This window comes from Taurulus bubalis (assembly GCF_910589615.1).
Source record: "Taurulus bubalis genome assembly, chromosome: 3".
NCBI classification, from domain to species: domain Eukaryota; kingdom Metazoa; phylum Chordata; class Actinopteri; order Perciformes; family Cottidae; genus Taurulus; species Taurulus bubalis.
The window spans coordinates 38,437,179-38,462,880 of record NC_136591.1 but is presented as its reverse complement, the minus strand read 5'-3'; the positions used below and the strand labels follow the sequence as shown (position 1 = coordinate 38,462,880).

Below are 25,702 nucleotides of genomic sequence, written 5' to 3'. Positions count from 1 at the left end.
AAAAAACAAGAAATATGTTATAGCTAAAATCCTCAAATGTTTTCAAACATGGAGCAGGTTTTAACCGAGTCTCCGTCTGTAAAGAACAAAGTTCACATTCACAGCGCCGCTCCTCTTCCTGGAATGAACCACAGCTTGATAAGCCCTCCCTCTTCCTCCTGCTCTCTAACACAGCCGCTGCACTCTGTCCTCTTCCCTCCCCTTCAGATCTACAGCTTTACAGATGGGTGTAACCAACATGGTGTGAAGCAATAGAGCTGACGCGCCCCGTTCACTGAACATCACGTGTTGTTCAGATCAAGTCAAAGCAGAGTCGTTTCTCAGGAAGTGAAACTCAGACAGTCGTTGCTACTGAGAGCTGAAATGGCGCAGCAAGGAGTTCAGCTGGATCGGGAAAGCTTCTCTTGTTCCATCTGTCTGGATCTACTGAAGGATCCGGTGACTACTTCCTGTGGACACAGCTACTGCATGAACTGTATTAAAAGCCACTGGGACGAAGAGGACGGTAAGAAACTCCACAGCTGCCCTCAGTGTAGGCAGAGCTTCACACCGAGGCCTGTCCTGCTGAAAAACACCATGCTGGCAGCTTTAGTGGAGGAGCTGAAGAAGACTGGACTCCAAGCTGCTGCTGCTGATCACTGCTATGCTGGACCTGAAGATGTGGCCTGTGATGTCTGCACTGGGAGGAGACGGAAGGCCTTCAAGTCCTGTCTGGTGTGTCTGGCCTCTTATTGTGAGAAACACCTCCAGCCTCATTATGATGTACCTCCATTAAAGAAGCACAAGCTGGTGGAGCCGTCCAAGAAGCTCCAGGAGAACATCTGCTCTCGTCACGACGAGGTGATGAAGATGTTCTGCCGTACTGACCAGCAGTTCATCTGTTACCTCTGCTCTGTGGATGACCATAGAGGCCACGACACAGTCTCAGCTGAAGCAGAAAGGACCGAGAGGCAGAGAGAGCTGGAGGGGAGTCGACTAAACATCCAGCAGAGAATCCAGGACAGAGAGAAGGACGTGAAGCTGCTCCATCAGGAGGTGGAGGCCGTCAATCTCTCAGCTGATGAAGCGGTGGAGGACAGCGAGAAGATCTTCACCCAGCTGATCCGTCTCCTGGAGAACAGAAGCTCCGATGTGAAGCAGCAGGTCAGATTCCAGCAGAAAAGGGAAGTTAGTCGAGTCAAAGAGCTTCAGGAGAAGCTGGAGCAGGAGATCGCTGAGCTGAAGAGGAAGGACGCTGAGCTGAAGCTGCTCTCACACACAGAGGATCACAACCAGTTCCTACACAACTACCCCTCACTGTCACCACTCAGTGAGTCTACAGACTCCACCGGCATCGACATCCGTCCTCTGAGATACTTTGAGGACGTGACGGCGGCTGTGTCAGAAGTCAGAGATAAACTACAGGACGTCCTGAGGGACCAGTGGACAAACGTCTCACTGGCAGGGACTGAAGTGGACGTTTTACTGTCACAACCAGAGCCCAAGACCAGAGCTGGATTCTTAAGATATTCATGTGACATCACTCTGGATCCAAACACAGCATACACAGATCTGTTATTATCTGAGGGGAACAGAAAAGCAACATTAATGAATGAACATCAGTCTTATTCTCGTCACACAGACAGGTTCACTGGTTGTTTTCAGGTCCTGAGTAGAGAGAGTCTGACTGGACGTTGTTACTGGGAGGTGGAGTGGATAGGAGGAGGAGTTTTTGTAGCAGTCTCATACAAGAATATCAGCAGAACAGGGTACATTCATGAATGTGTGTTTGGATGCAATGACAAATCTTGGGCGTTACGTTGTGACAAAAACAGTTTTACATTCCGGTACAACAACATCACAGCTCCCGTCTCTGGTCCTCCGTCCTCCAGAGTAGGAGTGTACCTGGATCACACAGCAGGTGTTCTGTCCTTCTACAGCGTCTCTGAAACCATGACTCTCCTCCACAGAGTCCAGACCTCATTCACTCAGCCTCTCTATGCTGGAGTTGGGTTTTTTGGCCCAAATGGAGACACTGCCGAGTTCTGTAAACTCAAATAGACAGAAGTGATTTAAGGGACAGCAGATTAAATTATGTGTTTTATTTCTTAAAATAATTTTGTTTCCATCATTTTTTCTGAGAGCAGATTGTTCTTCACCTGTCAATCAAACATTGTGGGCGGTACTTTGACGTGTTCTCATTATTGTTGTGTAGATGTTTGAGCTCCTTCCTGTGTCTGTTTAGTCGTGGAGGCTCTCACTGCTCATGGTCATCTTTGTTGACCTGAACTCATATTTCTCTGCAGGAAAATGTAAACTTCTCTGATCTCTAAATGTTTGATGAATATTGTTGTTGATGTATTTGTTGTTGTGTCTCTTCCTCTGCATGGGTCTTAAAGAGAGAAAGCACCAGAGCTTCTTTATCCTAGATATTTTATTCTCACTACTTTCTGTAAAGTATTCTATCTTTATATTTGTGTTGATTAATTTGTGAGACTAAATGTTGTTGTCTGAATCAACATACAAATGATGTACTATATTGTATAATAAAATAAAGTATCATGATCATAATCATTGAGGAATTCATTCATTATTATTTTACATAACTGAGATTCTGGTCAAACTAATTTAACATTAATTCAATCAACACTTGAAATAATGAAGGCACTTGCAAATGACACGTTAGTACAAAATGTAAACCATACTTTGGGGTTTCATTTTTATCTCTTTACTTAAGATTTCATTAAACACATGTTTTTGTCTTTTCACCTTTTTCTATGTGGATAAGTGTTGAATATCTCCCGGCATTAACTAGCATTGGAATTAGTGTCAACACAGAAAAACTCAACTGGTCAACTCTCACAAAGGAGGACTTGTTAGCATAGTATTCTTGTACAGACAAATCTGTCAGCAATATTCATCTAGAGATGCAACTGTGTGTACTGATGTTAACTGTAAGGATGTGGAGCATAGGAGAGATCTCTGCTCCATGTGTGGTGCTATAGTGAGTGCTCTGTATGAAGGCAGTAAGTATATAAAGTGGACGATGTTGAGAGTAATGTATCACATGAGGTGCACCAAGCTATGAATAAGCTGGCTGATGGCAAAGTGTTTTAGACCATATTACTGCTGAACACCTTAAATATGCTCGTCCGAGGAAAGCTCCTCTTCTTGACGTTTGTTTTACTGGCTTCATGACTCATGGCTTGTTTCCAGACTCAATGCTGTCTGTTCTGTTAGTGCCCGTCATTAAAGACAGAGCTGGTAAAGTAGGTAGCCTAGATAACGACAGGCCCATTGCTTTGGCCAGCATACTGTCAAAGGTCCTAGAAAGAATCCTGTTGGACAGATTGAATGAGTTCATTCACTCAACAGATAACCAGTTCGGCTTTAAAGCCAAACATGGCACTGACTTGTGTGTTTTTATGCCAATTGTCAACAGATATAGAGGTCAAAACTCATCCGTCCTCATGTGTTTTATTGTCACCTCCGAAGCTTTTGATCGTGTTAATCATGGAAAGTTGTTTGTAAAATTGAGTCAACAGTTGGAACAGGATATAAACCACAATGCCAGTGAGAGTGTTATCTTAATTGTTTTTTGTATGTATTTTATTCTATTTAATGTGTTGTACTATCTGGACATTGAGTCTGAAATAAAGTTTAATTAATTGTTATCAATTGATTAATTAATTGATATAAAAGTGTCTACACACACAGTGGTGACAAACAATGAGAAAGCAAAAGGCTTGACCCAGTTTGTGAGGGATTGCGCAACCTGAGGTGAGGCACACCTCACATGTCTCCTCTCTGTTTGAACAGGACATGCACACACTCAGTGATTTTGATTATAAAGTTGCTTGAAATGATTTGAATCATGCAGAAATTACATGTATATCATTTTTTTTGGTAATAAGAAAGATGAAAGTATTTTGGTCCTTATTCGGTAAAGTCTGTTAAATTAGTTTGACCAGAATCTCAGTAATGTAAAATAATAATGAATGAATTCCTCGATGATTATGATCATGATACTTTATTTTATAATACAATATAGTACATCATTTGTATGTTGATTCAGACAACAACATTTAGTCTCACAAATGAACACAAATATAAAGATAGAATACTTTACAGAAAGTAGTGAGAATAAAATATCTAGGATAAAGAAGCTCTGGTGCTTTCTCTCTTTAAGACCCATGCAGAGGAAGAGACACAACAACAAATACATCAACAACAATATTCATCAAACATTTAGAGCTCAGAGAAGTTTACATTTTCCTGCAGAGAAATATGAGTTCAGGTCAACAAAGATGACCATGAGCAGTGAGAGCCTCCACGACTAAACAGACACAGGAAGGAGCTCAAACATCTACACAACAATAATGAGAACACGTCAAAGCACCGCCCACAATGTTTGATTGACAGGTGAAGAACAATCTGCTCTCAGAAAAAATGTTGGACAAAATGATTTTAAGAATTAAAACACATAATTGAACCTGCTGTCCCTTAAATCACTTCTGTCTATTTGAGTTGACAGAACTCAGCAGTGTCTCCATGTTTGTAATGCAACCCAACTCCAGCATAGAGAGGCTGAGTGAATGAGGTCTGGACTCTGTGGAGGAGAGTCATGGTTTCAGAGACGCTGTAGAAGGACAGAACACCTGCTGTGTGATCCAGGTACACTCCTACTCTGGAGGACGGAGGACCAGAGACGGGAGCGCTGATGTTGTTGTACAAAAATGTAAAACTGTTTTTGTCACAACGTAACGCCCAAGATTTGTCATTGTATCCAAACACACATTCATTACTGTACCCTGTTCTGCTGATATTCTTGTATGAGACTGCTACAAAAACTCCTCCTCCTATCCACTCCACCTCCCAGTAACAACGTCCAGTCAGACTCTCTCTACTCAGGACCTGAATACAACCAGTGAACCTGTCTGTGTGACTAGAATAAGACTGATGTTTCCTCATTAATGTTGCTTTTCTGTTCCCCTCAGATAATAACAGATGTGTGTATGCTGTGTTTGGATCCAGAGTGATGTCACATGAATATCTTAAGAATCCAGCTCTGGTCTTGGGCTCTGGTTGTGACAGTAAAACGTCCACTTCAGTCCCTGCCAGTGAGACGTTTGTCCACTGGTCCCTCAGGACGTCCTGTAGTTTATCTCTGACTTCTGACACAGCCGCCGTCACGTCCTCAAAGTATCTCAGAGGACGGATGTCGATGCCGGTGGAGTCTGTAGACTCACTGAGTGGTGCCAGTGAGGGGTAGTTGTGTAGAAACTGGTTGTGATCCTCTGTGTGTGAGAGCAGCTTCAGCTCAGCGTCCTTCCTCTTCAGCTCAGCGATCTCCTGCTCCAGCTTCTCCTGAAGCTCTTTGACTCGACTCACTTCCCTTTTCTGCTGGGATCTGACCTGCTGCTTCACATCGGAGCTTCTGTTCTCCAGGAGACGGATCAGCTGGGTGAAGATCTTCTCGCTGTCCTCCACCGCTTCATCAGCTGAGAGATTGACGGCCTCCACCTCCTGATGGAGCAGCTTCACGTCCTTCTCTCTGTCCTGGATTCTCTGCTGGATGTTTAGTCGACTCCCCTCCAGCTCTCTCTGCCTCTCGGTCCTTTCTGCTGCAACTGAGACTGTGTCGTGGCCTTTATGGTCATCCACAGAGCAGAGGTAACAGATGCACTGCTGGTCAGTACGGCAGAACATCTTCATCACCTCGTCGTGACGAGAGCAGATGTTCTCCTGGAGCTTCTTGGACGGCTCCACCAGCTTGTGCTTCTTTAATGGAGGTACATCATAATGAGGCTGGAGGTGTTTCTCACAATAAGAGGCCAGACACACCAGACAGGACTTGAAGGCCTTCCGTCTCCTCCCAGTGCAGACATCACAGCCCACATCTTCAGGTCCAGCATAGCAGTGATCAGCAGCAGCAGCTTGGAGTCCAGTCTTCTTCAGCTCCTCCACTAAAGCTGCCAGCATGGTGTTTTTCAGCAGGACAGGCCTCGGTGTGAAGCTCTGCCTACACTGAGGGCAGCTGTGGAGTTTCTTACCGTCCTCTTCGTCCCAGTGGCTTTTAATACAGTTCATGCAGTAGCTGTGTCCACAGGGAGTAGCCACCGGATCCTTCAGTAGATCCAGACAGATGGAACAAGAGAAGCTTTCCCGATCCAGCTGAACTCCTTGCTGCGCCATTTCAGCTCTCAGTAGCAACGACTGTCTGAGTTTCACTTCCTGAGAAACGACTCTGCTTTGACTTGATCTGAACAACACGTGATGTTCAGTGAACGGGGCGCGTCAGCTCTATTGCTTCACCACCATGTTGGATACACCCATCTGTAAAGCTGTAGATCTGAAGGGGAGAGAAGAGGACAGAGTGCAGCGGCTGTGTTAGAGAGCAGGAGGAAGAGGGAGGGCTTATCAAGCTGTGGTTCATTCCAGGAAGAGGAGCGGCGCTGTGAATGTGAACTTTGTTTGTACTGTTTAAAAAAACAGGCAAGCTGACAATAGAGTCGTCAAGCTAAACTGTCATTATATAATAATTTTGTAGTTGAAGAACCCAGCAGGATTATAGCTTTCACAGCATTGCTAGTGTGTGTGTGTGTGTGTGTGTGTGTGTGTGTGTGTGTGTGTGTGTGTGTGTGTGTGTGTGTGTGTGAATTTGGCAAACACCCAAACTCAGTTGGTGAAGTGTGGGAGTCTCCACATTGGCTGTTGCTCTTTCACAACGGCGAGGCGTAGACAGTCATCAAGCATGTCCTCAGGTGCTTTTACAGCGTCTCCACTCAGTGACTGCCGCTCACGCCAAAATGTTCTGAAGTGAATTATTACAGTATAACTCAGTAAACCAGGTAGGAGAAACAGGGCCCTGGTGAGCACCAGAGCAGACAGCTGTGGTGAGCGAACTGAGACTGTACCCACCTGTCACTCAAAGCAACCATGCCCTTAATTATGTCTCACTTTAAGCTTTTATATAATTAAAACAGGTGATTTAATTATAATTAAGATAATGTACAGTTTACATATTTGTTCTACCAGGCTGTAAACATGAGTATTTTTGCTGTAAAGTTAAGCAATTGAATATGAGGCTCTATGGAAGTTGACTGTCTTATGGAGCCAACCTCAAGTGGCCATTCGAGGGACTGCAGAATTTTGCTCTTCCTGGTTGGCTTCATTTCTCTGCTCCGGCTAAGTGTATTTCAGCCGACTCAACACAAACACAGTCTTCATCAGTTAATGTGGACACAAATTTATTTATTACAACCAAACAAAGGGGAAACGTCACCACACCCATCTACCAAGTAAAGGTACCAGCCCAGAGAGACATCCACTTTATCAGGCAGCATCGATATATTTATATATATATATATATATGTATATATATATATACATATATATATATATATATATATATATAAATATATATATATATAAAAACAAACAGAAGCCCCTGTGACTGCGAGCAAACTCATACCTAATAATGAACCATTTAGGTGATTCATACGAAGCAAACTGCTAGCTACTAGTAAGTGGTTTTGTGCAGCCGAGCGGGTCTCAGCCAGCAGGTGAAGTATTCCAATGCCGAGTGTGGGGGTGAGGCTTCGGCAGAGGCAGGCGCAGAACCCAGTCAGGCCTGCCAACGCCACCAGACCCAAGGACACCAGTGGCAGCAGAAAGTGGCTCCTCCACAAATCTGTCAGACATGCACACAGGCATATAAAGGTATTGGTCTGATGGAAACCCTCATGGGGCAATATATTATTTTAACATTCCATAAAGGTAATTATTAAATAATTAATGCAATTATGCAGAGAAAACAATTATTGAGTTTTTACAGCTTAATGCAATTTACAACATTCAGCACATTGTTCCTAAATGCTTAATATGGGTGAAATGCAGAGGTCAAATTTCATGTATGCACATGTACGCATATTACTATTGTAATAAGGTTTTCTGAAGTTATAATAAGGGTATTGTGACTGAACTTACAGGTGTGCAGCATGTCCTCGCCACTGTTGTGGTTGCCTGGTTCTTTATACTTGGGAGTGAACTGCTGAGATAGAGTGAAGCTTCGGCACTCCAGCATCATCTGGTGATCTGAAAGAGGTTTTTTACAGGCGAGCCAGTGTCTGAGCATGTATAAGTACACATACACATTAATGTGTGTATTTTCTACCTTCGTGGGCAAACTGCAGCAGATAAATAAAGACAACTTACAGAGACACAGTATGTTCTGAGTATGTTCAAAATACACAATAATGGGTTTATACTGAACATCAATTTATTGCATTTGTCACGGTTCAGCTCCACACCTTCCCTCATGCCCGTCTCAGTGTAGGTGAGGTGTTTATAGACTAAAATAATGAATTGTATTTTATATAAATAGTATTTCCCAAAACAAAGCTCTAAATTGTTTCAAAAATGTCAAATAAATTGTCTAATTAAAAAAAAAACACTTAAATCAGCCAATTACAACCCTAGTGTGTGATATTTGACTGCATAATTCCACCAGTTTTCTAAAACTCCCAAATGTCTGCCACATGCCTCCCTTGGTCTGGTAACATCATTATCTAACGTTATCAAACTTAGACAGATATTGTATCAGCTAAGGCATTATTGAGTCATCTTATTGGCTTTATGACTTCTACTCGTGCTACTGCTATAGCCTTTAAAAGACTCATTTCAATTTATCTTTTTGAACATTGGTTCCTAGTTGAAAACAAGGTTTTAAGGCTGTTTTGAGGGTGGAAGGAACCGGTGCAGTTAGCATAGGTCTGTGGTTGCTGTTTGTTGTCACTGTTCACTGTAGTCACTGACAAGCTTTGGTTTCAAAATTCACAATTTGATTCTTTTGTTCATTTTGTGAAAGTCATCTGCACCTTTATTTCTTCTTTATTGACCACTGCAACATTTTTGGCATGTTTCTAAGAAGATATATGATACATAACAATGTATTATCTTAAGGTGGGAGCCATACGTCTTTCACAACCTACCTGTCTATTGAAAGGCTTTATTTGTGAGTACCATTTCTGAAAATGAACAATGTGTGATGCTGTTTTCTCCTAGTTTTCTTTCTTTACAAACCTGATTCACTGACACAACAAAAGCTGAGGCTCATCGTAAGACATTAAACATTTCCTGATACACTTTGTCTTTTCCCAACAAAATTGCAAAAGATCACACGAGAGATGGTTTAAATTCTTCAAAGACTTTGTCTTCTGATCATAAGATAAGATAATCCTTTATTAGTCCCGCAGTGGGGAAATTACATTGTAAAGTTTCTGACAAAAATGTTACAAACATTAAGAAATCTCACAGAATACAGCAATGCATGAATACATAAATACACCTTGTACAAATAAAACAAATTGACAGTGCAATGTTTTGACATATGCCGTATAAACCATGATGATACAAATCTAGGCCTGTTTGGTTCACGTTTGGTTACACGACTCATGATGAGCTGCAGTGTTGTTCCTTCATTTAACTTAAGACACATGTTCCCTTTACAATATGCTCTCTGCTATTGCTATGCAGTGTTATAGAATGCTATGGAATGAAGTGAAACCTAACATTTTACGTGCATTTTAGGATGAAAGAAGAAGACCAAGAATACTATAGCTTCACAAAAGTGTGAAATCTAGAGCTACGACTGCATTCTGATGAAGTTGAGCCTGATTTAACTGATTTAACTTGGCTACTATTACTTGTTTACGTTTTGGTATGACAAAAAAAAAAGATTAGTAACTGTCATTATGTTAAATCTTTACATCTCAGGGCTTAAAGGTATTTTGTGTTGCTTATTAGTCTTGCTAATTAGTTAAGTTATTCTGAAGCTGTACAATGCTTCTCCGACAAGAATCAAAAAGAAATGTTTCATGCCAGTGATGGCAGTCATGCAATAATGCCTCTTCAAACGGGATTGAGCAATGATGCTATTGCTGCATTGACAGGAGCCATGACATCAGCACAAGGAAGGATGCAGTGACGAGGCTGATATTGTGGGTTACTCCACTTGAAACCTCTGTAATGGTTGAGAAAAGAAAACAAGACATTGCTTTCAAAAAATAAAATAATAATCTGTAAAATATAAAAGAAAAGTGGTAGTATTCAATATTGCTTACGTGTGCCATCCACAGAAATGGAGGTGGTGTCAATGTTGAAGGCTGTGATGTCTGCAGCTGCTGCCATCAAAACATTTCCAATCTGAGTGCCACTAGGAGGAGATGTTGATGAAAATTCAAGGTCCATTTTCTGGACGATTGATCCATTACTGCAAAAGGAATTACAAAAAAGTATATAGTTTCATTTGTATAAATGCATGATTATTGCTCTAAAGATTTTATCATCATAACGTGAATAAATGACCTGAATGAGATCGTCGCAATTCTGAGGAACGCAGCCAATTCAGTTTTGAATAAAGGTGTAAGCTGCAATACAAGCAAATCATTTGTTACTACATTTATTTGCTTGTGTTTCTCATTGTTTTTTAATTCACTACAACTGCCGGTAGTAACACTATTCCAATGTTATCAATGACGACCAGATCATTTATCTGTGTCCTATTCACTGTAAATTAAATAGTTTTGTATCAGAAAACTCTACACCAGGAATAAAATGCCACTTTTTTCTGTCACTTTTGAAACGAGAAACAATCTATCATCAATTACTTACTGTTGAATTCACCGAGTTGACACGTGTTTTAAACTCTGCAGATTCTGTATTCAGCAAGCCACTTGTAAATGTCCCTTGAGAGCTGAAAGTCAATGTACTTGTTACGACTGCCTCAGCAGTTGTAGTGGTAGCTGTAGTTGCAGCACTGGTAGCTGTTGTCGGCCCGGAAGTTGTAGTCGGTGCAGCAGTTGTTGTTGGTGCCGGAGTTGTTGTTGTTGGGGCCGCAGTTGTTGTTTCTTCAGTAAAAAAACAAAAAAAGATGGACTGAATGAATAATGGTAGCCAGAGGGCATTCTCTTGAACAAACAAACACATTACAACATGAGTATATTTTTGCTAAGTCACAGTTTAAGTAGTCTTGTCACAGTGGACTTCATGGTAATTATGATTTTAAATGATCATTGTCAAACCAGCAATTTGTAAAAAAGGGATCAGGAAAGGACACACACCAACTCACAGACATTTGGTAGATGAATAAAAAATGACGTGGGGTATATTTCTTTCCTTTAACAACCATTAGGGAGTGAAATGCAGGCTTGGTGATTACTTACGAACTACTTTGATGGAAGCGGAATCAAGAGTGATGTTGAATGTAATGTTCGGGTCATTCACAGCCGCTACTAAGGTTTTTGCAACATCTTCACTCTTTGGAGCTTCAGTCGAATTAGTGAACACAATCCTGACCTCTGCAGCAGTCTGAACCGCTCGTGTTGTGGTTGAAGCTGGTCTGCATCATAAAAAAAGAAAATACATGCATCAAATTATATTAACATCAATAACATATGCATTTGTGTCATTATAAAATGTAAACATTGTAAATAAAGTAAGAAGGACTCTCAAAATAGAAAATGTTGCCTGAACTCATTCACAAAAGAGCTATCGAAAAGAGTTCCATATCGCTCTCTGTAGATTTTATTCATCTGTAGGAATAAAGAAAGAAAAAAAAATGAACAAACTTCAAATACGGTAATCTCCAAATTAAAGGAAAAACTGTAAAAGCGACAGAAAGAAAAATAATATTAATAATATATATTATTAATAGAGTGAGTACTAACCGCTTCTATGACTCTTCTCTCAAGCTCTTTGAATTCCGGGCTGGTTTTATCACTGAGTTGTGCTACATATGTTTCAGCCAAGTGTGTTTCGAGGACCACAACTATTGTAAGCGCCGGAGTCGTAGTCGGCCCGGCAGTTATTGTTGTTGGGGCTGTAGTTATTGGGGCTACAGTTGTTGGGGCTACAGCTGTTGTTGTTGGGGCCACGGTTGTTGTTGCAGGGGCTGCAGTTGTTGGGGCTACAGTTGTTGGGGCTACAGTTGTTGGGGCTACAGTTGTTGGGGCTGCAGTTGTTGGGGCTGCAGTTGTTGGGGCTACAGGTGTTGGGGCTGCAATTGTTGGGGCTACAGTTGTTTGGGCTACAGTTGTTGGGGCCACGGTTGTTGGGGCTACAGTTGTTGTGGTTGGGGCCATGGTTGTTGTTGCAGGGGCTGCAGTGGTTGTTGGGGCAGCAGTTGTTGGGGCCACGGTTGTTGTTGTAGGGGCTGCAGTTGTTGGGGCTATAGTTGTTGGGGCTACAGTTGTTGTTGTTGGGGCCACGGTTGTTGTTGTAGGGGCTGCAGTTGTTGGGGCCACAGTTGTTGGGGCTACAGTTGTTGGGGCTACAGTTGTTTGGGCTACAGTTGTTTGGGCTGCAGTTGTTGGGGCCACAGTTGTTGGGGCTACAGTTGTTGGGGCTACAGTTGTTGGGGCTACAGTTGTTTGGGCTGCAGTTGCTGGGGCTATAGTTGTTGGGGCTACAGTTGTTGGGGCTACAGTTGTTTGGGCTACAGTTGTTGGGGCTACAGTTGTTGGGGCTACAGTTGTTGGGGCTACAGGTGTTGGGGCTACAGTTGTTGGGGCTGCAGTTGTTGGGGCTACAGTTGTTTGGGCTGCAGTTGTTTGGGCTGCAGTTGTTGGGGCTACAGTTGTTGGGGCTGCAGTTGTTGGGGCTACAGTTGTTGGGGCTACAGTTGTTGGGGCTGCAGTTGTTGGGGCTACAGGTGTTGGGGCTGCAATTGTTGGGGCTACAGTTGTTTGGGCTACAGTTGTTGGGGCCACGGTTGTTGGGGCTACAGTTGTTGTGGTTGGGGCCATGGTTGTTGTTGCAGGGGCTGCAGTGGTTGTTGGGGCAGCAGTTGTTGGGGCCACGGTTGTTGTTGTAGGGGCTGCAGTTGTTGGGGCTATAGTTGTTGGGGCTACAGTTGTTGTTGTTGGGGCCACGGTTGTTGTTGTAGGGGCTGCAGTTGTTGGGGCCACAGTTGTTGGGGCTACAGTTGTTGGGGCTACAGTTGTTTGGGCTACAGTTGTTTGGGCTGCAGTTGTTGGGGCCACAGTTGTTGGGGCTACAGTTGTTGGGGCTACAGTTGTTGGGGCTACAGTTGTTTGGGCTGCAGTTGCTGGGGCTATAGTTGTTGGGGCTACAGTTGTTGGGGCTACAGTTGTTTGGGCTACAGTTGTTGGGGCTACAGTTGTTGGGGCTGCAGTTGTTGGGGCTACAGTTGTTGGGGCTACAGGTGTTGGGGCTACAGTTGTTGGGGCTGCAGTTGTTGGGGCTACAGTTGTTGGGGCTACAGGTGTTGGGGCTACAGTTGTTGGGGCTGCAGTTGTTGGGGCTACAGTTGTTTGGGCTGCAGTTGTTTGGGCTGCAGTTGTTTGGGCTACAGTTGTTGGCGCCACAGTTGTTGGGGCCACAGTTGTTGGGGATACAGTTGTGGTTGTTGGGGCCATGGTTGTTGTTGCAGGGGCTGCAGTGGTTGTTGGGGCAGCAGTTGTTGGGGCCACGGTTGTTGTTGTAGGGGCTGCAGTTGTTGGGGCTACAGTTGTTGGGGCTACAGTTGTTGTTGTTGGGGCCACGGTTGTTGTTGTAGGGGCTGCAGTTGTTGGGGCCACAGTTGTTGGGGCTACAGTTGTTGGGGCTACAGTTGTTTGGGCTGCAGTTGTTGGGGCCACAGTTGTTGGGGCCACAGTTGTTGGGGTTACAGTTGTTTGGGCTGCAGTTGTTGGGGCTACAGTTGTGGTTGTTGGGGCCGTGGTTGTTGTTGCAAGGGCTGCAGTGGTTGTTGGGGCAGCAGTTGTTGGGACCACGGTTGTTGTTGTAGGGGCTGCAGTTGTTGGGGCTACAGTTGTTGGGGCTACAGTTGTTGTTGGGGCCACGATTGTTGTTGTAGGGGCTGCAGTTGTTGGGGCCACAGTTGTTGGGGCTACAGTTGTTGGGGCTACAGTTTTTTGGGCTGCAGTTGTTTGGGCTGCAGTTGTTGGGGCTACAGTTGTTTGGGCTGCAGTTGTTTGGGCTTCAGTTGTTTGGGCTACAGTTGTTGGCGCCACAGTTGTTGGGGCCACAGTTGTTGGGGCTACAGTTGTTGGGGCTGCAGTTGTTGGGGCTACAGTTGTGGTTGTTGGGGCCATGGTTGTTGTTGCAGGGGCTGCAGTGGTTGTTGGGGCAGCAGTTGTTGGGGCCACGGTTGTTGTTGCAGGGGCTGCAGTGGTTGTTGGGGCTACAGTTGTTGGGGCTACAGTTGTTGTTGGGGCCACGGTTGTTGTTGCATGGGTTGTAGTTGTTGTTGTTGGGGCCACGGTTGTTGTTGCAGGGGCTGCAGTGGTTGTTGGGGCTACAGTTGTTGGGGCTACAGTTGTTGTTGGGGCCACGGTTGTTGTTGCAGGGGTTGTAGTTGTTGGGGCCACGGTTGTTGTTGTTGTTGTACCGATCAGAATTAGGAAAATCGATACTATCTTTCTGACAGCCATCTTGTTTTTTTCTGAATCTATAAAATCAAACGATACAGAAACCTTTTTAAAGACACATTATAATGGACACAGAGGAAACATCTTTAATAACACTTTTAATTGGGGACAAAACTAGGATATCAGTCAAAGAGTTCTAGCAGCATATCACAAATTATTACCTAAAAAGTTATGTTACTTAAAAATATCACGAATATGTGAAAATGATGCATCATTCAGATTCAAATACAGAAGTGTTATGTTATGAGCTTCCCAGCTGCTTCAGCAGTAGCAACCATGTTTGCTCCTGGTATGATGGAGCTGACTGAAACACCGCAAAAAGGACTAAACTCTTTCCTGAAATTCCTGAACATTTCTTGAATTTATAAGTAAGATATTGGTATCTGTGATATGCACACCTTAAATGTTATATGACAGTCTACATCACGGGTGTCAAACTCAAGGTCGGGCACGTCATTGTATGTGGCCCGCGACGGCTTGAAAGGCATGAAAGGCATGACCACTATCGCGGACCCGTTTTCAGGTGTGTCGTGGACCTTTGCATGGGCAAAAAAAGAAATCTCTGCTGCAAACAAGCTAAAACAAGCAAGCTCAGTGCTTTTATTTTGAAGGGAATTTTTGTGCTGTTTATTCACACTACTCAATGCAAGCTTTTTTATGTTTGTGCATGAAAGCACTGTTAAAAAAGGCTGAAGTTATACAATTATGATGATGTTAATTGTATAACTTCCAAGTGTATAAAGTCCTTGGTATATAATTACCGTGCGTCATTTTTGTTTTTAATTGAGTGTAAAAGGGAACATTTCTAACTAGTTTTTTTGTGTTGGCATACTGTAATATTGTAAGCGACGTGGGTTCATCAGTAGGAATAAATCAGTCCAACACGTTCTGGGTTTTCCTCATAACTTTAGTCAACCAACTCCACATTCCAGCCGGCCCGTCCAGCCCCGTTTTCCCTCTCTCCTCTCTCTCCCTCTTCTCCCTCACTTTACCCTCTCACCTCCAGACGCCCGAACAGCGACGACTCTAGTGGTCATAACTAACACATGTAATTAAGTTTACATCATACAATTTCACTCTTACACATCTCCCCGCCTTACAAAAGAAGCGTCCTCGCTTCAAAATAACTGAATTTATACTGTAGGTAAACTTACCTAACTAAATACCAATAAAACAGGTGATGGTAATAAACAGGAGTAACAGTAAGGGTTATAACACAGAACAGCATACTTCAATTCTCTTTTTTTTATGTCCATAACAGTCTTTCCCAGTACATGTTAACATGCTGTTAATCCACCAGCAGGAGAAAAAAAAAAAACGAAAGTTCAGACCACAGTTCCATAACGTACTGGGGGACGCACACAGCGGCCGCACTTGGTCCTTATTCCTTCGAAAGGCAGTACTAGCGGAGACAGTTCACTGGTAGATTCTGTGGAAGTATTGTGTCCCACAGGTGTTGTGGTAGTGGCAGCCCCTTGAGATAGAGGACACACATGAGTCCGAGCCCTATCTGGAGGCACAGAGCATCTTGGTGCGGCTGGGCTCCAGTAAACATAAGGTCTGGAGCCTGAGAGTGCAGTAGGCAGTGAGGGGCCTGAGCTGTTTGCTGCCTACAGGTACAGGCGGATCTTTCCCATCTGACCAGGCAGAGCGATAAGGTTTCAGGCGGTTGTAGTGAATGACCTTTGGCTTAGCTCTTGGATCCCGCTGGTCTAACAGTTCATAGTCCACTCCGATGTCACCACTGCCTGAGCCTAACCTTCGCAGTATTTTGAACGGGCCCGACCACTTAGGTGACAACTTTTGTCTAGCAAGGGCTGGAAGGTCAACCCACACCAAGTCACCCGGCTCATAGGCTGAGTGTTTCATCTGACGATCATAGTAATGCTTTTGTTGAGCACCTGCTGCCTCAATGTTTTGTGCAACAGAGTGAAACACAGCACACAGTCTCCTTACAATAGAATTGGCATATTCACTCGTAGTACCTGGAGTGGCATTTGAAACTCCTGGGGAGTCCCCAAGCAGGACATCAGCAGGCAGACGGGCTTCTCTACCATGTGCCAGAGAGAAAGGCGTGTGTTTGGTGGACGAGTGAACACTGGTGTTATATGCAAATTCAACCTGTTTCAGGTGGTCGTCCCATTCACCTCCTGTGGTGTGTAGGTATTTTGCCAACTGGTCCTTGATAGTCCTGTTTGCCCGTTCCACCATGCCATCTGACATGGCATGATATGGGGATGTCCGTGTTTTGTGTATTCCCAGGCGGGAACACAGGTGTTTGACAAGATCCGATTCAAAGTGACGGCCTTGGTCAGTATGCAAACTTTGAGGGACACCGTGGTGGCTGATGTAATCTTCAAACAAACATTTAGCCACAGTGGTTGCTCGTTGATTAGAAAGTGCATACAAGTTGAGGTACTTTGTAAAATAGTCCATTACAACAAGTACATAGTGATTACCACGGTGAGTAAGTGGCAACTCCGTCAGGTCTGCTGCAATCTTCTCAAACGGCCGAGATGTGATTATGTTTTGCATAGGGGCCCGTTGGTGTGGCGTTTGTGGTCGCCGCGCTTCACAGGCTATACATTCAAGGCACCATTGAGTTATGTCACGTGTTATGTGAGGCCAATAGCATCTGGCATGTGCCCCATGCAATGTCTTCTGCGCACTGAAGTGTCCAGAGAGTGAATGACCATGTAATGTTTGGAATAACTCCTTCTGCACACTACTGGGGACTACAGTCTGTAAAACATGGTCACCTGGTGGAGGTCTGACTCTGCGACATAAGAGACCATCAACAAGGCGGAGCTTAGGAATCTCTCGCCAATACTCTCTCATTTCTGGTGAGGCTGCTTTAACGTTCGAAAATGGCGGCCTACTGTCAGTCAACACCCAGTTCCTGATAATTTGCAACACAGGATTAGCTTTTTGAGCTTGGATGAGATACTGTCTGTTCATAGTCAGGAGTGAATTGTCCATAGTTACCGCTGCAATACCTGGTGAAGTAGACTGCGCGTGTGATATTATGTCTGCAGTAGGTGAGGTAGTGAGGGCAGACTCTGAGCAGGATACCAGATCAGTGGTTGAAATCTGTGACTCTGCCTTGTCTGTTTGAGTGTGAATTGAAACAAATCTCACCTGATTGGTTGCAGCCATAGTGGTAGGGGTGGTTTCTCCAGCTGTCAGGGGACGACGGGACATAGAATCAGCATTGGCGTGTTTAGTTCCTTGTCGATATTCAATTGTCCATTCATAGGGGTCAATTTCCAAAGCCCACCTTGCCCTGCGACCTGTAGGATCACAATCCAGAGGCATCTTCCTCAAGGAAAGAAGGGGTTTGTGGTCTGTAATGATGCGAAAGGGTTGGCCTGTTAGATACTGGCGAAAGTGCCGGATGGACCATACGATAGCCCACAATTCCCTGTCAAATGTAGACCTCCGTTTCTCTGTTTTTGTCAAAACAGGACTGCCAAAAGCAATGACATTTTCCATGTTATCCCCGTTCACCTGAGATAGAACGCATCCAATGGCTGTGCTGGATGCATCTGTGAAGAGCAGAAACTCATGTGAGAAATCTAGATAGGAGAGGATGGGTGTGTCACACAGAGTATGACGGAGGCTTTCAAATGCGCTCTGTTCAACCTCAGCCCATAGAAATGTCTTTCCTTTTTGAGTGAGAGCATGCAGGGGCTCTGACATTTTTGCAAACTCATAAATGAAACGCCGATAATAAGAGCACAGCCCAAGGAATGCTTTGACTTCAGTAGGGTTTTTGGGAGCAGGCCAGTCTCTCACTTTTTCAATGTTTTTTGGGTCAGGTTTTAGTCCTGCAGGTGAGACATGTCCCAAAAATGTCACTTCTTGTACTGCAAAACTGCATTTTGAGGGTTTGAGTTTGAGATTAGCGGCTCTGAGGCGATCAAACACCTCTCTCAAATGCTGAAGATGGACAGCAAAACTGGGGCTATACACAATAATGTCATCAAGGTATACTAGACATGTTTTCCATGAGAGACCTTGTAACACCAGCTGCATTAGATGTTGGAAAGTGGGAGGTGCATTTACCAAGCCCATTGGCATCATACAAAACTGGTAAAGTCCTCGTCCTGTTGTGAAAGCAGTCTTTGCTTTGTCCTGTTCCTCGAGCTGCACCTGCCAATACCCAGATGAGAGATCCATCGTGCTGAACACTGCTGAGCCTCTGAGTGCATCCAGGGTGCCGTCTGTTCTGGGCAAAGGGTGTGCATCTTTTACTGTGACTGCATTCAAGCCTCTGTAATCTACACAAAATCGCCATGTGCCATCCTTTTTCCTGACCATCACCACAGGTGCTGCCCAAGGGCTGTTACTCATTTCCACGATTCCTTTTTCCAACATCTCCTCGACATGTGATTGGATCAATGTTTGCATTTTCGGAGAAGTACGATATGCACACTTCCTAACTGGGGGTGCATCTTTTGTGTAGATGTTATGTTTGACCATGTCTGTATTACCAAAGTCTGTGCTGGTTTTACTGAAGACATCATGGTAAGACGAGAGCAAGTTGTGTAGGTCGGAACTCTCTGCATTTGTCAGATCTCCACACTTGACATCAATAGGCAGCTTGGTTAGCTTGGTGACATTAGTTGGTTGGCTGGATGGCTCTACTGGGCAGGTGAACACATTACATACAGGAGCTGAATCCTCACTTATGTCAGTGTCTGACACTGGAGTAAACTGTCCTAACTGCAGACCTGAATGTAGTACCATAGGGGTGGGTGTGGGGTTGATGATGCGCACAACAGTACAGCCATTTTTAGCAATAGACAGTGTGCGGGCAACTGCCACACTGCTCATAAGGCCTGCATTGATTACAGGGGAAATCAGGGCAACTTTGCAAATCATTTCACAATGTGGGGGAATAGTTATGTTCTCCATTATTTGTGCTGTACAACTAGCAGGTGCCAGATCACTTCTTCTAAGTAGGGGCAGGACCTCATCACCTAGATAGCATAGCCCATGTCTAAAATAACATTGTGAGGAGTGAGAAAGTCACAACCTAATATAAAGCCTTGAGTTACATTTCTGATGACGTGTACTTCATGTTGTAGAGTTTGAGACCCTAGCTTAAAGGTGACATCTACCATACCTAATGTATCCAAGCTTTGGCCAGTCACAGCTTGTGACATAATGAACTTCTTTTTTATTGGTCTTTTTGCCAGAGAAGGCATTGACATTTTGGTCTGCTCACTTATAAATGAGATTGTAGAGCCTGTATCTAGCATGACGTGCATATCAGTGCCTTCAACAATACCATTTACATAGGAGGTGACAGCTTTACTTACAGTGGCGTCAGTCAGGGGAATTTTTATATCTGTAACCCCACTAGGGGTTGTCTGTTGTCGGATGTTGTCTGTTATTTCAGTGTGGCCGACCTCTGGGGCTTCCAGGGGAGCAGCTGATGGGTGCCCCGCATCATCAGCTAATGTCCGTTTCCCTGTTCCAATCTGCCATGATCTTTGTAATCAGTGTTGGTGGAGCACTGCTGGCCTTTGTCCTCATACTCTTGGAATGACACATGTCTGGGAGAGGGACTTGGGCTACGGCGACGCGAGTCATAGCGGTGTCTGCTGGGAGAAGTTTGTCTCCATCTCCTTTCCTCATGGGGGTCACAGGCATGGGCTGAATAGTGAGCATCTCTGTAAGGCTGTCGGTACCGGTCAGGTTCTCTGCGGGTGAAATCCTGATGGTGACGGTTTACATGAGGGTAACGTTCCGGAGAAGAATGATGTGAACGTGAATATCTGGATGGGGAATGCCCATAGCCTGAGCTCCATGCATTTGTGGGTCTATCTGGGCTCCTCCCATGTGCTGAGGGTGATCTACGAGGACGCACCTGCATGTTCCTTTCCACGTGGAGCCCACTACTTTGTTCATCCATCTTCAGTTTCAGAGCACTCAGATCATTACTTAAATATTTTACAGTAGTAGTCAGATTCTGGAGACCTTTTCTGAGTTCAGGGTCATTTTCACCTACTGAATTTACTGACTGCGTTGGCCCAACATCTCTGAATGTGACATTAGCTGGGGACACGGGCATTACCAATCTTGCGGCTTGGCGAGCCCGCTCAGCTTGGGAGGCAACTTCACAAGCTTCGGTGAAAGTTTTCACTCCTCTTTCATGACACTTCACTTGAAGCTCTTGATTCAGGCCAGCAATAAAGCGAGACATTTTCATATACTCTGAAGCTTTATGTTCAAACTCAGGAAAAGCTTCTTTGACCAGCCTGAACACATCCGCAGGATAAACCTCCATTGCTTCATTAGGCATTCTTTGACGGGCCTTAGGGAATGCTTGAAATGATGCTATTATATCCTTTTGGCCAAAAGCTGTTTGCAAATACCTCTTTGTTTCAGCAAAAGACCTCTGAGTTTCCCGAGGCAGATTATCCCAAACAATGAACAGTTCTGGTGGTAGTCTCGTCGGTAGCTCATCTGCTAACACGGTCCTCAAATCGACACCACTGTCCTTGTAACGGGCTTCTTGAATTACCTCGTAGCGGCGAATCCACAGTTGAAAAGACTCACGGCCATCGTTGTGAAAGGGCGGCGGTAAAGGAATGCCCCGTGGCGCTCTGCTGGACGGCGGCACAACTGGCGTTGGAGCTCCAGCTGAGCTCGTGCTCGCTGGTGGCTCACCAGCGGAGAGTGATTCCTCATCAGACATGACGAGTTTTCTTCCTCCTCTTTTCTATAGCTGTCGTACGGAACTAGATGACCCGGGAGACGGTTTCTAAACTCACTTGAAGCTAACAAGCGGAAGAGGAAAAAAAAAAAAATAATAAAATAACCACACTGATGGGGTAAAAGACTAGCTGGTTCACTGTATCTCAAGCTAAGCTAAGCTAGCGGGTAGCGTCGTTAGCCTTTAGCTTCAGCTACTGACAAAGTTGAGCAGAATCCCAAGGGACGATATTCCACCAGAGGACAAATCCCACCGCTGCCACCAGTGTAACCGACGTGGGTTTATCAGTAGGAATAAATCAGTCCAACACGTTCTGGGTTTTCCTCAGAACTTTAGTCAACCAACTCCACATTCCAGCCGGCCCGTCCAGCCCCGTTTTCCCTCTCTCCTCTCTCTCCCTCTTCTCCCTCACTTTACCCTCTCACCTCCAGACGCCCGAACAGCGCCGACTCTAGTGGTCATAACTAACACATGTAATTAAGTTTACATCATACAATTTCACTCTTACAATATTCTGTACTTTCTCAGGTTCAAACTGCACCATCTTTTCATTAAATCAAATTGAGAAGTTGAAAATGGATCTCAGCTTGTCATTCAGAGGTGATGGTGGGTCAGCAGCCAGACCAGTTGAGAACCAGTGCCCTGGACCCCAGATTTGTTGGACCAGTTATGTCCTTTTCAACTGTGACAAAAAAGCTTTGAACAAAGTTAATATAACAATGTGCGTTTGATCTTTGTCTTTGTTATTTTCTTCTGTTTTAAATTAGACATTTAATAGAGTAATGTGGGTTTCTTAACCCTAAATTAAATGTTTATGTCGAAGTAACAGAGAAATGTACTTGCATATATTTTTGCACTTGAATAAACAATGATCAAATACAAAGACAGTTATTTAACAATATGTTCGGTAGGAGTTAAATGTACAGTGTTACAGTTACAACCGGCCCTTTGAGGGCGACCATGATGCTGATGTGACCCGGGGTGAAAATGAGTGTGACACCCCTGGTCTACATCTATTAAGATCTTTATTTTGGAACAGAATGAAGGCAAATTATGTGTTATTACATGCACATGAATGTGAGAAGTATTTAGATCCAGTCCAGTGAAATCTAGAGCCAAAACTGTATTCAGACAATGGTGAGAGCGATTTAATGGTTTTACTTTCCAGTGACTGATTTGACTTGGTCCTGGACATTCCCACCCAGAACCGTCTTGAGATCGACAGATACGTCTAATCCACTGTAATAAATATGTGCAATAAATGCAAAGTTAAATTTGATATAAAGTCCATCCGAAGCTGTACAAAACGTTAGCCTGCACCTCTACGGTTTGCTGATTCAGTATTGTCTTTTAGAAACCAACTAAAAACATACATGTTTACACTGGCGTTTGGCTAAATACATGCTCTATGGCCTGCTTTTATCTGTTTTTATTCATTTATTTTCTTTATTTGTTTTACTGTGTTTTTTATTGCACCATCTTTTGAATGTGTATTTTATTATGTTTTCTAAACTGTTGTAATGTTTCTTGGCCCCTGTCTTTAAAGAAAAGAAAATCTCTGCATCAGATGGTGAAATGTTCTAGCAGCTGATCGGTGAGTCACAGCTCAGTCCAGAGTCCCTGAACACCAGAAAATTACAACGGATAACCGGCTCCATTTTAAAGGAAGACTCTCACCCTTGGGAGGTTCAGCTTCTCCCTCTAGAGGAGGTATTCAGTACCACGGTGCAGAACAAAGCGGTATAAAAACAGCTTTGTTCCAGCAGCATCACTCAGGTGAACTAACTATAATTATAACAGCACTGATCTGGAGCTTTGAGTACTTTCATCATGTTTTCCGCGCTTTCTATTGCAAAATAAGTCTATCTACGGGTACAAATAAAGTAACCAACACATATATATATATATATATATATATATATATATATATATATATATATATATATATATATATATATATATATATACGTATATATATATATATATATATATATATATATATATATATATATATATATATATACATACATGCAACCATACAAAAATAAAATAAATGCTGCTATTGACAATACCCCCCTCATACATCTCCAAATGTTACACAAGGGAATGTATTATATTATGTAACAATTACATAAATTGTTGGATTTATTTAAAGACAAACATATTGATTACATTTAAAATTAATAACTTAACTCACTAATGCAAATTATCCTTTTACATTAAAGTAAAACGGCGAGGAAAGAATGGGAAGTAAAAGGAATGTCACAGAGACAAATTATTAAACAATATTATTATAATTTTGAAGATGGTAAAAGAATAAAAAAATATATTAAAGTCTTGCCTGACACAACGAAGACGCTCAGGAGAAGTTGGTCCATCCTCGTCTCCTCTCTGGTCCTCTCTGTGAGGAAGTGACGGTTGAGGTGCAGCTCATGTAAAGTTTGGCAGCAATCATTTGCTTAAACCTACCTATTGTTTGGCCCTTTCCTCTAAAATGTCATACCCAAACTAAAATGGGTGTATCTCTGCAACCACTAGGGATATTTTAATAATTTGGGTGTTATAATAAAAGGTACACATGTGAGATGTTGTTCAGATGTGTAAATATCAATACATATGTTACTGGTTAAGAGTAAATGAAGATGACACACAGAAAGAAATAAAAATCTTTCAGGGTGATTATTTCTTTGAAATGATGCAGCTGTAAGGTCCAACTCTAACCCAAATCATAAACAATATGTGAACATTCTCTCTGCAGAGGTTGACTTTGATAAAATGAAGCAGAACAAAGTTAGAGAGGGTTTAGAACAGAGAACATTCAGACGAGGACTCCAAAATGGGCATTTGCGCACATCTGTGGTTTTTAAAAAGGTTAAATATCATAAAGATCTAATAATAACTTACTGACCTTTGATATTTGGTTTGATGGATCAAACACAATGACTTTTAATAACTGACCAGAGCCAAGAAAATGTTTTATGAAATATTATGACATAATAATAGTAACTATAATTATAAGAATAATAGTAACAATGAGTCATCTTCACAGACTGCTTCCTCAGAGCGCAGGGGGTGCATAGGGCGTCTAGCACCGCCTGTAGTCCCTAAACACGAGAAGAAGGGACTGTTCCACACATACAATACGCAGTAGGCCTGATGGACACTTTGCCACCAAAAAACAGCAAAAAAGAATCAGATGCGGTTATTTTGGGTTTTTTTTGGGTTTGACTTCGCAAACAGAACCTTTATTGCACTTTATTGCAACAGGCAGGATTCTGGGATGGCATGCGCGGCCATTTTTCTTCATCAGGTATTTCAACCCTGTCTTTGCCATCGTTTCCACTGATGCCGTGTTCATGACATTTGGCCTACTTAGTATGTGGTACTTCATTTTGAGAAAGAAGTCCAGCTCGTCTAAAAAGAAGAGGAGAGAGATTCATATCTGTTAAATCTCCTGGCAGGGTTTGTCACAAATTATTAAATGTGATGGTTCATAACGACCGCTATCCGAGCTCTATATATATATATATATAGATAATGTATATATAGATATGGATATAGATATAATATATGTATAACAAAGGTATACCATTTATTGTTTTTTTGGGGTTAAACAGTCCAAACAATCAATTTAAAACTTGAGGAAACCATGGGAGGAGAGAGGACACAAGAGACATAAGAGACATGAGACGACCTTTCCTCTGAAGCGTCACGTGTATTGACCTCTGTTTCTGATGACGGAGGATTAGCTGATCAAGAAAATATCAATGTTCTGCAAATATGATGATGGAAATGTATGCAAAACTCTTGCCGTGTGCAGCGGAATAGTTCTTCTCTGTTTGCTCTCAGTTGATTAAGTACTTACTGTACTACAGCGTACTACAGAAACGGTTTCATCACTTTATATATATGTATATTTAGTTTCCCATTCTGCCAAAGACAAAACTTTATTATTCTACAGTAAACATATTTCTATAAATGTTCTTGAGGCTTGTTGTTGACCCTTCATGTGTCCAGTCATCAGACTCTGTTGTGAGCTGAAGTACATGAAGAGCTGTGAAACAGAAAGCTCATTCAAAGGTTTTATTGAAGCAAAAGAAGCATCATCACAATGAAAACACATCAATAAAACACCTACATTCAGAATTATGATGTAAAAACTAAAGAAGAATGTTTTTCATGATCAACACTAAAAGCACTCTTTATGCAGAATACACTCTTTAGAGAGCTATAATATAATAAGCAGCATGTTATTGGATCATTATTACTCATTAACATGTCAGTAGCATTTTAATGCTGCAGCAGGTTGAGATTTAACAAAACAATGCATCATATCAATAAGTTCATCACATGTTTTATATGTAACATCTTAATGACGGCACATTTGACATTTAAGATGAAATGATGAACATCGTAATACCAGAACTTGTCTATGAAATCATGTATTCCCTTCGCAGAGAAGAGGCCCCGTTACACAGAGTCACTGTGTACACTCTCACATAGAGAACTCACATAGTCCTTTATACACAGAGATCAAAGGTGGGGG

At 43.0% G+C, this 25,702-nt stretch overlaps 2 protein-coding genes across 2 annotated transcripts; one reads left to right on the top strand and one right to left on the bottom strand.

Moving 5' to 3' along the window:
• Positions 1 to 330: 330 nt before the first annotated feature.
• On the top strand, positions 331 to 2,417 carry LOC306733929 (tripartite motif-containing protein 16-like). Its single transcript, XM_079215240.1, has one exon. The coding sequence runs from the start codon at positions 364 to 366 to the stop codon at positions 2,038 to 2,040; it is 1,677 nt and encodes a 558-aa protein (XP_079071366.1). The 5' UTR covers positions 331 to 363; the 3' UTR covers positions 2,041 to 2,417.
• Positions 2,418 to 4,497: 2,080 nt separating this feature from the next.
• On the bottom strand, positions 4,498 to 6,207 carry LOC306733928 (tripartite motif-containing protein 16-like; the record flags this gene model as incomplete). Its single annotated transcript, XM_079215239.1, has 1 exon — positions 4,498 to 6,207. Exon 1 carries the CDS (start codon positions 6,172 to 6,174, stop codon positions 4,498 to 4,500), a length of 1,677 nt encoding a protein of 558 aa, XP_079071365.1. The 5' UTR covers positions 6,175 to 6,207.
• Positions 6,208 to 25,702: the final 19,495 nt, after the last annotated feature.